Here is a 13,469-nt window from a genome sequence, read left to right on the forward strand (position 1 = left end):
TCACCTACCAACCAGTAAGACTTCTGGCTCTCACAGACCTGTTAGTTTTTCTTTAAGAAGCCCTCCTGTTCTCCACTCATTACCTGTATTAACTGCACCTGTTTGAACTCGTTACCTGTATAAAAGACACCTGTCCACACACTCAATCAAACAGACTACAACCTCTCCCCAATGGCCAAGACCAGAGAGCTGTGTAAGGACATCAGTGATAAAATTGTAGACCTGCACAAGGCTGGGATGGCTACAGGACAATAGGCAAGCAGCTTGGTGAGAAGGCAACAACTGTTGGCCCAATTATTAGAAAATGGAAGAAGTTCAAGATGACGGTCAATCACCCTCGGTCTGGGGCTCCATGCAAGATCTCACCTCGTGGGGCATCAATGATCATGAGGAAGGTGAGGGATCAGCCCAGAACTACACGGCAGGACCTGGTCAATGACCTGAAGAGAGCTGGGACCACAGTCTCAAAGAAAACTATTAGTAACACACTACGCCGTCATGGATTAAAATCCTGCAGCGAATGCAAGGTCCCCCTGCTCAAGCCAGCACATGTCCAGGCCCGTCTGAAGTTTGCCAATGACCATCTGGATGATCCAGAGGAGGAATGGGAAAAGGTCATGTGGTCTGATGAGACAAAAATAGAGCTTTTTGGTCTAAACTCCACTCGCCGTGTTTGGAGGAAGAAGAAGGATGAGTACAACCCCAAGAACACCATCCCAACCATGAAGCATGGAGGTGGAAACATCATTCTTTGGGGATGCTTTTCTGCAAAGGGGACAGGACGACTGCACCGTATTGAGGGGCGGATGGATGGGGCCATGTATCGCGAGATCTTGGCCAACAACCTCCTTCCCTCAGTAAGAGCATTGAAGATGGGTCGTGGCTGGGTCTTCCAGCATGACAACGACCCGAAACACACAGCCAGGGCAACTAAGGAGTGGCTCCGTAAGAAGCATCTCAAGGTCCTGGAGTGGCCTAGCCAGTCTCCAGACCTGAACCCAATAGAACATCTTTGGAGGGAGCTGAAAGTCCGTATTGCCCAGCGACAGCCCCGAAACCTGAAGGATCTGGAGAAGGTCTGTATGGAGGAGTGGGCCAAAATCCCTGCTGCAGTGTGTGCAAACCTGGTCAAGACCTACAGGAAACATATGATCTCTGTAATTGCAAACAAAGGTTTCTGTACCAAATATAAAGTTCTGCTTTTCTGATGTATCACATACTTATGTCATGCAATAAAATGCAGATTAATTACTTAAAAATCATACAATGTGATTTTCTGGATGTTTGTTTTAGATTCCGCCTCTCACAGTTGAAGTGTACCTATGATAAAAATGACAGACCTCTACATGCTTTGTAAGTAGGAAAACCTTCAAAATCGTCAGTGTATCAAATACTTGTTCTCCCCACTGTATGTGCCATGAAGCAATCAAGCTGTACTGTGATAATAAACCTGTTTCAATATTATCCTCAGGATTTCGTCCCGCTGTATCAAGACTTTGAGAACTTCTACACCCGTAACCTGTACATGAGAGTGAGAGACAGCTGGAACAGACCTATCTGCAGTCTGCCCGGCCCTTTGTTTGACGTGATGGAGAGGGTGTCCCCAGATCACAACTGGACATTCAGGTACTGACACTTACTGTTTACACTAGCCCAATTGGTCATCTGTATCAGAACCCCAGATTTACAGAGGAGTGCTGATCTAGAGTCAGTTTTTCCTTGTAGATAACGATGGGTCAGACTATTATAATAATAATAATAATAATAATAATAATAATAATAATAATAATAATAATAATTAGTCATTTAGCAGACGCTCTTATCCAGAGCGACTTACAGGAGCAATTAGGGTTAAGTGCCTCGCTCAAGGGCACATCGACAGATTTTTCACCTAGTCGTCTCGGGGATTAGAACCAGAGACCTTTCGGTTACTGGCCACAACGCTCTTAACCACTAAGCTACCTGCCGCCCACAGACTACATGGACAGGGAGGACCTGATCCTCGATCAGAACTCCTACTCTGAGACACTTTGTGAATATGGGCCGAGGTGCTAAGGCTAAGAACAAATGTAATAAAAAAAAAAATATTGATTGATATGTTTACTGTATTGTGTACTGGTAGACTCAGTGGTGAATAATAACTTATTGTGTTATGTTGTAGGTTGGTTCCCACTAATCAGTGGTGAATAATAACTTATTACATTTACATTTTAGTCATTTAGCAGACGCTCTTATCCAGAGCGACTTACAGTTAGTGAATACATATATATATATTTTTTTTATACTGGCCCCCCGTGGGAATCAAACCCACAACCCTGGCGTTGCAAACGCCATGCTCTATCAACTGAGCTACATCCCTGCCGGCCATTCCCTCCCCTACCCTGGACGACGCTGGGCCAATTGTGCGCCGCCCATGAGTCTCCCGGTCGCGGCCGGCTGCGACAGAGCCTGGATTCGAACCAGGATCTCTAGTGGCACAGTTAGCACTGCGATGCAGTGCCTTAGACCACTGCGCCACTCAGGAGTTATTATATTATGTTGTAGGTTGGTTCCCACTAATCAGTGGTGAATAATAACTTATTGTATTATGTTGTAGGTTGGTTCCCACTAATCAGTGGTGAATAATAACGTATTGTATTATGTTGGAGGTTGGTTTCCACTAATCAGTGGTGAATAATAACTTATTGTATTATGTTGTAGGTTGGTTTCCACTATTACTGTCATTCAATAATGTTGTGTGTGTGCATTTGTCTGTTTGTGCCTCCCAGACATACATGTGCAACGAAATCAGTTGTTCACATGTCTGTAACATAAACATCGATACAAACAGGTTAGAAAATGATTAGTACATGTTCACATTAACAGAGAAGACCATTGACAACGTCCTCAACATGGATCTAACGTCTGTCCGTCTGTCTGTTTTCAGTTTAACAGGGAAGACTATAGACAACGTCATCAACATGGGTTCCTATAACTACCTGGGTTTCGCTGAGAACAACGCTGATTTCCTGAAGACTGTGGAAGACATTACCCAGCAGTATGGCCTCGGGGTCTGCAGCACACGACAGGAAATGGGTGAGCAGTGTGGGTGTGGAGGGTTGGACTGGGAAGGAGGGGGTCTGTGTGTGTGTGTGTGTGTGTGTGGGGGGGTTGGACTGGGAAGATGGGGGTCTGTGTGTGTGTGTGGGGGGTTGGAGCTGGGAAGGTGGGGGTCTGTGTGTGGGGGGGTTGGACTGGGAAGGTGGGGGTCTGTGTGTGGGGGGTTGGAGCTGGGAAGGTGGGGGTCTGTGTGTGTAGGGGGAGGGTTGGAGCTGGGAAGGTGGGGGTCTGTGTGGGGGAGGGAGGTTGGAGGGTTGGACTGGGAAGGTGGGGGTCTGTGTGGGGGGGGTGGAGGTTGGAGGGTTGAACTGGGAAGGAGGGGAGGGTGTGTCTGGTTGTGTGTGTGTGTGTGTGTGGGGGGTGGAGGTTGGAGGGTTGAACTGGGAAGGAGGGGAGGGTGTGTCTGGTTGTGTGTGTGTGTGTGTGTGGGGGGTGGAGGTTGGAGGGTTGAACTGGGAAGGAGGGGAGGGTGTGTCTGGTTGTGTGTGTGTGTGTGTGTGTGTGTGGGGGGTGGAGGTTGGAGGGTTGAACTGGGAAGGAGGGGAGGGTGTGTCTGGTTGTGTGTGTGTGTGTGTGTGTGGGAGGGGGTGGAGGTTGGAGGGTTGAACTGGGAAGGAGGGGAGGGTGTGTCTGGTTGTGTGTGTGGGGGGGGGGGTGGAGGTTGGAGGGTTGAACTGGGAAGGAGGGGAGGGTGTGTCTGGTTGTGTGTGTGTGTGTGTGTGTGGGGGGGGTGGAGGTTGGAGGGTTGAACTGGGAAGGAGGGGAGGGTGTGTCTGGTTGTGTGTGTGTGTGTGTGTGGGGGGTGGAGGTTGGAGGGTTGAACTGGGAAGGAGGGGAGGGTGTGTCTGGTTGTGTGTGTGTGTGTGTGTGTGGGGGGTGGAGGTTGGAGGGTTGAACTGGGAAGGAGGGGAGGGTGTGTCTGGTTGTGTGTGTGTGTGTGTGTGTGGGGGGGTGGAGGTTGGAGGGTTGAACTGGGAAGGAGGGGAGGGTGTGTCTGGTTGTGTGTGTGTGTGTGGGGGGGGGTATAGGGGTTTGTGTGTGGTAAACGTGTGTGTTTATGGTTTAAACCATCCAACTCTGAAGCCAGCCACTCTTTATCCACTCGGTTTGAAATAGGTCAGAACTGAACTGCTCACATCTTGGCTGTATCCCAAATGGCTCTCTATTACGTAAATAGGGCACTACTTTATTGCTCTGGTCTAAAGTAGTGCACTATATAGGGAATAGGGTGCCATTCTCTGGTCTAAAGTAGTGCACTATATAGGGAATAGGGTGCCATTCTCTGGTCTAAAGTAGTGCACTATATAGGGAATAGGGTGCCATTCTCTGGTCTAAAGTAGTGCACTACATAGGGAATAGGGTGCCATTCTCTGGTCTAAAGTAGTGCACTATATAGGGAATAGGGTGCCATTCTCTGGTCTAAAGTAGTGCACTATATAGGGAATAGGGTGCCATTCTCTGGTCTAAAGTAGTGCACTATATAGGGAATAGGGTGCCATTCTCTGGTCTGAAGTAGTGCGCTATATAGGGAATAGGGTGCCATTCTCTGGTCTAAAGTAGTGCACTATATAGGAATAGGGCGCCATTCTCTGGTCTAAAGTAGTGCACTATATAGGAATAGGGCGCCATTCTCTGGTCTAAAGTAGTGCACTATATAGGGAATAGGGTGCCATTCTCTGGTCTAAAGTAGTGCACTATATAGGGAATAGGGTGCCATTCTCTGGTCTAAAGTAGTGCACTATATAGGGAATAGGGCGCCATTCTCTGGTCTAAAGTAGTGCACTATATAGGAATAGGGCGCCATTCTCTGGTCTAAAGTAGTGCACTATATAGGGAATAGGGTGCCATTCTCTGGTCTAAAGTAGTGCACTATATAGGGAATAGGGTGCCATTCTCTGGTCTAAAGTAGTGCACTACATAGGGAATAGGGTGCCATTCTCTGGTCTAAAGTAGTGCACTATATAGGGAATAGGGTGCCATTCTCTGGTCTAAAGTAGTGCACTATATAGGGAATAGGGTGCCATTCTCTGGTCAAAAGTAGTGCACTATATAGGGAATAGGGTGTAGGGTATATAGAATATTTGGGACACTACACAGTCAGTTTGATGGTCAATCTTTTGGCTGTCATCACAGAACAATGCACCTAGAGAGTATATAGTCTCTCTTATGTAAGTGGTAGGTTATCGAATCTTATGTAAGTGGTAGATATAGAATCTTATGTAAGTGGTAGGTTATCGAATCTTATGTAAGTGGTAGATATAGAATCTTATGTAAGTGGTAGGTTATCGAATCTTATGTAAGTGGTAGATATAGAATCTTATGTAAGTGGTAGGTTATCGAATCTTATGTAAGTGGTAGGTTATAGAATCTTATGTAAGTGGTAGGTTATAGAATCTTATGTAAGTGGTAGGTTATAGAATCTTATGTAAGTGGTAGGTTATAGAATCTTATGTAAGTGGTAGGTTATCGAATCTTATGTAAGTGGTAGATATAGAATATTATGTAAGTGGTAGGTTATAGAATCTTATGTAAGTGGTAGGTTATAGAATCTTATGTAAGTGGTAGGTTATAGAATCTTATGTAAGTGGTAGGTTATCGAATCTTATGTAAGTGGTAGGTTATAGAATCTTATGTAAGTGGTAGGTTATAGAATCTTATGTAAGTGGTAGGTTATAGAATCTTATGTAAGTGGTAGGTTATAGAATATTATGTAAGTGGTAGATATAGAATCTTACGTAAGTGGTAGATATAGAATCTTATGTAAGTGGTAGGTTATAGAATCTTATGTAAGTGGTAGGTTATAGAATATTATGTAAGTGGTAGATATAGAATCTTACGTAAGTGGTAGATATAGAATCTTATGTAAGTGGTAGATATAGAATCTTATGTAAGTGGTAGATATAGAATCTTATGTAAGTGGTAGATATAGAATCTTACGTAAGTGGTAGATATAGAATCTTATGTAAGTGGTAGATATAGAATCTTATGTAAGTGGTAGATATAGAATCTTACGTAAGTGGTAGATATAGAATCTTATGTAAGTGGTAGATATAGAATCTTATGTAAGTGGTAGGTTATCGAATCTTATGTAAGTGGTAGGTTATAGAATCTTATGTAAGTGGTAGGTTATCGAATCTTATGTAAGTGGTAGGTTATAGAATCTTATGTAAGTGGTAGGTTATAGAATCTTATGTAAGTGGTAGATATAGAATCTTACGTAAGTGGTAGATATAGAATCTTATGTAAGTGGTAGATATAGAATCTTATATAAGTGGTAGATGTAGAATCTTATGTAAGTGGTAGGTTATCGAATCTTACGTAAGTGGTAGGTTATCGAATATTATGTAAGTGGTAGATATAGAATCTTATGTAAGTGGTAGATATAGAATCTTATGTAAGTGGTAGATATAGAATCTTATGTAAGTGGTAGATATAGAATCTTACGTAAGTGGTAGGTTATTTGTATTTGTATTTATTATGGATCCCCATTAGTTCCTGTCAAGGCAGCAGCTACTCTTCCTGGGGTTTATTATGGATCCCCATTAGTTCCTGTCAAGGCAGCAGCTACTCTTCCTGGGGTTTATTATGGATCCCCATTAGTTCCTGTCAAGAGAGCAGCTACTCTTCCTGGGGTTTATTATGGATCCCCATTAGTTCCTGCCAAGGCAGCAGCTACTCTTTCTGGGGTTTATTATGGATCCCCATTAGTTCCTGCCAAGGCAGCAGCTACTCTTCCTGGGGTTTATTATGGATCCCCATTAGTTCCTGCCAAGGCAGCAGCTACTCTTCCTGGGGTTTATTATGGATCCCCATTAGTTCCTGCCAAGGCAGCAGCTACTCTTCCTGGGGGTTTATTATGGATCCCCATTAGTTCCTGCCAAGGCAGCAGCTACTCTTCCTGGGGTTTATTATGGATCCCCATTAGTTCCTGCCAAGGCAGCAGCTACTCTTCCTGGGGTCCGGCAACATTAAGGCAGTTATATACAATTTAAAATGTACGACATTACATTTCATAACACTTTTCACAACACATTAAGTGTGTTCCATAACACATAAGTTTTTCCAGAAGCAGACTATGATCGATAATGTCAAAAGTCTAACAAAACAGTTCCCACAATCGTTTTTATTATCAATTTCTCTCAGCCAATCATCAGTCATTTGTCTAAGTGCCGTGCTTGTTGAATGTCCTTTCCTATAAGCGTGCTGAAAGTCTGCTGTCAATTAGGTCGGCTATTTGAGCCAGTAAAGGGGGCTTTACTATTCTTGGGTAGCGGATTTACTTTTGCTTCCCTAAAGGCCTGAGGGCACACACTTTCTAGTAGGCTTAGATTGAAGATATGGCAAATAGGAGTGGCAATATCGTCTGCTATTATCCTCAGTAAATTTTCCATCCAAGTTGTCAGACACCGGTGGCTTGTCATTGTTGATAGACAACAATACTTTTTTCACCTCTTCCACACTCACTCTACGGAATTCAAAAGTACAATGCTTGTCTTTCATAATTTGGTCAGATATACTTGGATGTGTAGTGTCAGCATTTGTTGCTGTCATGCCTAATTTTGCTAATCTTGCCAAAGAAAAATGGCTCTGAATATATACAGCAACACCTCCCCCATAAGCATTTCTGTCTCTTCTATAGATGTTATATCCTTGTATTGCTACTGCTATATCATCAAATTAATTATCTAAGTCAGTCTCAGAAATGGCTAATATATGAACGTTATCTGATGTTAGCAAGTTATTGATTTCATGAACCTTATCTCTAAGGCTACATATATTAATATGGGCTATTTACAGCCCTTTCCTGTGTAGCTTATCAGAGATCAACATAATATGGAAAAGAGCAAACAAAGCAAGAGAATATATACATTCAGCAGTCCATTAATCAGTTGGTGTGTGTGTGTGCTGCGGGGTTGAAGCTACAAACACATAGGCTTGGCTCTCTCATCCCTTCCAGGCTTTTGGGAGGGAGGGTGGACAATGAGCCTGTCATAGCGGATGTAAGCAATGTCCCCACGCGCTCTGGCAGCTTTCATGGCTGGGATAAGTTCTTTCCTCTTCTGGCGCACAGCTTCAGGATTGTCCTCGTTGAGGAAGATATACGTTCCTCTCAAGTTCTTGGCTCTTTCCAGAACAGCAACCTTGTCCTTGAACCTCAAGAACTTGACCAGTATCGGCCTGGGCCTGTCACCTGGGCCGGTGGTGGGTTTTCCAGTCCTGTGGGCGCGCTCCACCTCAATCTTCCTCAACATTTCCCTCACTTTGTCCTCAGACTCCGCCCAGGTCTCATGTGGAGATTGTGCAATTACGTCCACAACCATGTTGTTCCGCCTTGATTGTTCCTCGTGATTGTTATCACATACAGAACTGATGTCCTCTCTCAACGACTTACAGATTGCTGTCATCTTGCCGTTATGCTGTTTAAACTCGTCGAGCTGACCCTGGGAGAAACTGCAAACTGTTCTTCAGGTCCTTTCTTTTATTAGTATTAAACAGAGCCAAACAGCTCCTCAGACCTGGCATTGAATCACTGGACAGATAGTAGCGGTGCAACTGGGATCCAATCTCAAAAGGTAGCTAGCGGTAGCTAGCTACTAAGACTTTCCAAAACAACATCGTTCCACGTTCAACAGGAAGCGCGATGTGATGTCAATTTTTCTCACCCATCTTGACATACAGTGTATTCGGAAATTATTCAGCCCCCTTCACTTTTTCCACATTTTGTTACGTTACAGCCTTATCCTAAAATGGTTATAGACTCTTATGTAAGTGGTAAATTATTATTTTTCCCAATCTACACACAATACCCCATAATGACAAAGCGAAAACAGGTTTTTAGATTTTTTTTTACAAATGTATTACAAATAAAAAAAAGAAATACCTTATTTATACAAGTATTCAGACCTTTTGCTATGAGACTCGAAATTGAGCTCTAGTGCATCCTGTTTCCGTTGATCATCCTTGAGATGTTTCTACAACTTGATTGGAGTCCACCTGTGGTAAATTCAACTGATTGGACATGATATGGAAAGGCCCACGCCTGTCTATATAAGGTCCCAGAGTTGATAGTGCATGTCAGAGCAAAAACCAAGACATGAGGTCGAAGGTATTGTCCGTAGAGCTCAGAGACAGGATTGTGTCGAGGCACAGAGCTGGGGAAGGTTCAACTTCCAACAGGACAACGCAGGAGTGGCTTCGGGACAAGTCTCAATGTCCTTGAGTGGCCCAGCCAGAGCCTGGACTTGAACCCGATCGAACATCTCTGGAGAGACCTGAAAATAGCTGTGCAGCGACGCTCCCCATCCAACCTGACAGAGCTTGAGAGGATCTGCAGAGAAGAATAGGAGAAACACCTTTGGCTGTAATCGCTGCCAAAGGTGCTTCAACAAAGTAAAGTGTCTGAATACTTATGTAAATAGTATTTTAAGAAATGTGACTCGTTTCAGGAAACTAGGCGTATGTTGCGGTTTACTACTTCACAGGAGAACCATTTGAACGTAAACTTTTTTTTTTTTAATCAAAATAACTTTTGGGGGCAGAAATGCATTCTGGAACATGTGAACTTTCATGTGCCTTAATAACAAACTTGTATGCCATCAGTAAATACGAATAAAATGGTTAAATTACAAACCTAGTTGGTTAAGCCACAGAAAAAGACAGCAACCTTCTCCCTAGCCATGATTGGCTGAGATAATGAGTGGGCTGGACATGCAGAGAGAGGAGTCTGGATTGGTCTGCCATATAGAAGGCTTCTGTCTATTTGAGCTGGTCAGTATGTGTAGGTAATCCTGTCTAACGCTGCTTTTTTTAATGCATTGTGTAGTGGAGCTGCATAAGTGTTGCTCTCCACTTTCTGGAGGATCGAGTTTTTAAATCAGTGGAATTAGAGAGTATGATAGCTAAAGAGATGGAGAAAAAACCTGTCTCCGGATTACATCTTCAAACGAAGGGCAACCATGGCATCTGTGACAGAGAGACGCGTCCATCATGCATAGACTAGCTAGCTAAATTTTCACATATTACACGTTTCTAATTTTTACAGAAAGTGGTTTAATTTCAAGTGTACTGTTTGCTAGCTAGCTAACGTTAGCTGGCTGGCTCGCTAGCTAACGTTATGTGTATGATGTTATTATTCGGATCTCAGAGCCACTTGCTTTGCTAGTTAGAGCCTAATGTTAGCTAGCTAACATTGAACATGGTTGGTTAGCTACCAGCAGATTCATGCAGGGTAGAAACGACATGACTGGCTCGCTAGCTAACGTTACGTGACGTATATGAACTTACACGTTGTTTACCTAGCTAGGTTAATTGTTTAGCTAGCTAGCTAGCTACATGTCTTAACAAAAGACTCCGCTATGCAAATAACCATTTCGGGTGCATTCGTAAATTAAGTCTGAGTATGCCAGAGCACAGAATAACTGATGAATTTACGAACACACAACACCCGTTGAATATGGCCGGTGTCAGTAAACGTCGGCAAAAAAGTGTAATTAAATTGTTGCCAGTTGAGCTGGTTAGGCTGTTTTCAAGTTATCCAGAGGTAAACAATTAACCATAATCCCAATTTTGTGTCTGAAAGTAAATAGCAAGCTAGCCAACGTTAGCCAGTTAGCTTGGGTGCTTGACTGCCGTTGTGAGGTCAGAACGTTCCGATCAACCCTACTCATCGGCCAGAGCGTCAAGTGTGCGCTCTGAATGCTCCGAGAGCTAAATTAGATGTGTGGGGCTAAAGCTTAAGAGGGTGTGAACGATGCTGAATGGGTTTAGACAAAGAAGAGCTCTTCACTAGGTACCAAAACATTCAAAGGCCATTTTCTCAAAAGTGAGGTTACAAGTTTATCAACTTTCAAAGCAGAATTACTTTTCCATTGTTCCTTAAATGCAGTGTATGATATCCCATTTTGTAGCTCTGTGTCTCTGCTTTTATCCAATGTAAAAAATACAATTTCTTTGCTACATAAGACCAAATCAAGGCGGTCGGTCACAAATTTGCAAAAACTATTAAAAACCAGTTTCTGCTTTGTCATTATGGGGTATTGTGTGTAGATTGATGAGGGGGGAAAAACAATTTAATCAATTTTAGAATAAGGCTGTAACTTAACAAAATGTGGAAAAAGTCAAAGGGTCTGAATACTTTCCGAACAAACTGTAGGTTATAGAATCTTATGTAAGTGGTAGGTTATAGAAGAGAGGAATTTATACAGCTCGTAAAACTATAGGTATTAACAAAGAACTGGCCGTGTCCAACTCCTTAAGGGGAGAGTGGTTCAATACTATCGACTTCAAAAGATATGGTGAAGGCTTTTTACACGGCTACAGTAGAAGACGAGCGTTTCGCTACACCCGCAGTAACATCTGCTAAACACGTGTATGTGACCAATCAAATTTGATTTAGATACTCCATAGATAAAAGACTGATACTGGTTGAAGGAGTGGCTCACGTCAGGTGGACACTACAAGTGCTTTAGTGCTCCCCAGAAACACACAGAATGGGGCAGCGTCCCAAATGGCACCCTATTCCCTATATAGTGCACTACTTTAGACCAGAGAATGGCACCCTATTCCCTATATAGTGCACTACTTTAGACCAGAGAATGGCACCCTATTCCCTATATGGATCACTACCTTTTGACCAGAACCCTTGCACCCTATTCCCTATATGGATCACTACCTTTTGACCAGAACCCATTGTAGTACTTCCTCTCCCATTTCAAATAGGCCAGACTTGGAAGGGCTCCCACATGGCACTTTATTCCCAATGGGCATTGGTCTAAAGTAGTGCCCTATATAGGGAATAGGGTGCCATTCTCTGGTCTAAAGTAGTGCACTATATAGGGAATAGGGTGCCATTCTCTGGTCTAAAGTAGTGCACTATATAGGGAATAGGGTGCATGGGCTCTGGTCAAAAGGTAGTGATCCATATAGGGAATAGGGTGCAAGGGTTCTGGTCAAAAGGTAGTGATCCATATAGGGAATAGGGTGCAAGGGTTCTGGTCAAAAGGTAGTGATCCATATAGGGAATAGGGTGCAAGGGTTCTGGTCAAAAGGTAGTGATCCATATAGGGAATAGGGTGCAAGGGTTCTGGTCAAAAGGTAGTGATCCATATAGGGAATAGGGTGCAAGGGTTCTGGTCAAAAGGTAGTGATCCATATAGGGAATAGGGTGCAAGGGTTCTGGTCAAAAGGTAGTGATCCATATAGGGAATAGGGTGCATGGGCTCTGGTCAAAAGGTAGTGATCCATATAGGGAATAGGGTGCATGGGCTCTGGTCCAAAAGGTAGTGATCCATATAGGGAATAGGGTGCATGGGCTCTGGTCCAAAAGGTAGTGATCCATATAGGGAATAGGGTGCATGGGTTCTGGTCAAAAGGTAGTGATCCATATAGGGAATAGGGTGCATGGGTTCTGGTCAAAAGGTAGTGATCCATATAGGGAATAGGGTGCAAGGGCTCTGGTCCAAAAGGTAGTGATCCATATAGGGAATAGGGTGCAAGGGCTCTGGTCCAAAAGGTAGTGATCCATATAGGGAATAGGGTGCAAGGGCTCTGGTCCAAAAGGTAGTGATCCATATAGGGAATAGGGTGCAAGGGCTCTGGTCAAAAGGTAGTGATCCATATAGGGAATAGGGTGCATGGGCTCTGGTCCAAAAGGTAGTGATCCATATAGGGAATAGGGTGCATGGGCTCTGGTCCAAAAGGTAGTGATCCATATAGGGAATAGGGTGCATGGGCTCTGGTCCAAAAGGTAGTGATCCATATAGGGAATAGGGTGCATGGGCTCTGGTCCAAAAGGTAGTGATCCATATAGGGAATAGGGTGCATGGGCTCTGGTCCAAAAGGTAGTGATCCATATAGGGAATAGGGTGCATGGGCTCTGGTCAAAAGGTAGTGATCCATATAGGGAATAGGGTGCAAGGGCTCTGGTCAAAAGGTAGTGATCCATATAGGGAATAGGGTGCATGGGCTCTGGTCAAAAGGTAGTGATCCATATAGGGAATAGGGTGTCATTTGGGACTTACTCTCTTTTATCTCATTTATTATCTTTCTCATCAATTAAAACAGAATATTTAATTAACTTGGTAGCGGCTGCAACGTTGAATGAATTATTTAATCTGTGTTAAATGATGTACAGTGTGAAGCACAAGCCTGGATCATTACCCCGGGGCCCATCCACTGAGTGTGTGTGTAGAGAGGAAATGCTATCATGGTTGTACTGAAACATAATGAAACAGACTTAAAACGGGCCACATGGACATACAGTGAGGGGGAAAAAGTATTTGATCCCCTGCTGATTTTGTACGTTTGCCCACTGACCAAGACATGATCAGTCTATCATTTTAATGGTAGGTTTATTTGAACAGTGAAAGACA

The 13,469-nt window shown here is 43.6% G+C and overlaps 1 protein-coding gene across 1 annotated transcript in view; it reads left to right on the forward strand.

Annotated features, from left to right (window-relative positions):
• The window catches only part of LOC121581935 (serine palmitoyltransferase 3), a 106,623-nt gene that overhangs the window by 4,446 nt on the left and 88,708 nt on the right, over positions 1-13,469 (forward strand). The window contains exons 3-4 of the mRNA XM_041897345.2: positions 1,472-1,626; positions 2,927-3,075. Coding sequence (XP_041753279.2) covers positions 1,472-1,626; positions 2,927-3,075 — 304 coding nt within the window. The remainder of the gene's footprint in view (positions 1-1,471; positions 1,627-2,926; positions 3,076-13,469) is intronic.

The sequence above is a fragment of the Coregonus clupeaformis genome, unplaced genomic scaffold (genome assembly GCF_020615455.1).
Source record: "Coregonus clupeaformis isolate EN_2021a unplaced genomic scaffold, ASM2061545v1 scaf0378, whole genome shotgun sequence".
NCBI classification, from domain to species: Eukaryota; Metazoa; Chordata; class Actinopteri; order Salmoniformes; family Salmonidae; genus Coregonus; species Coregonus clupeaformis.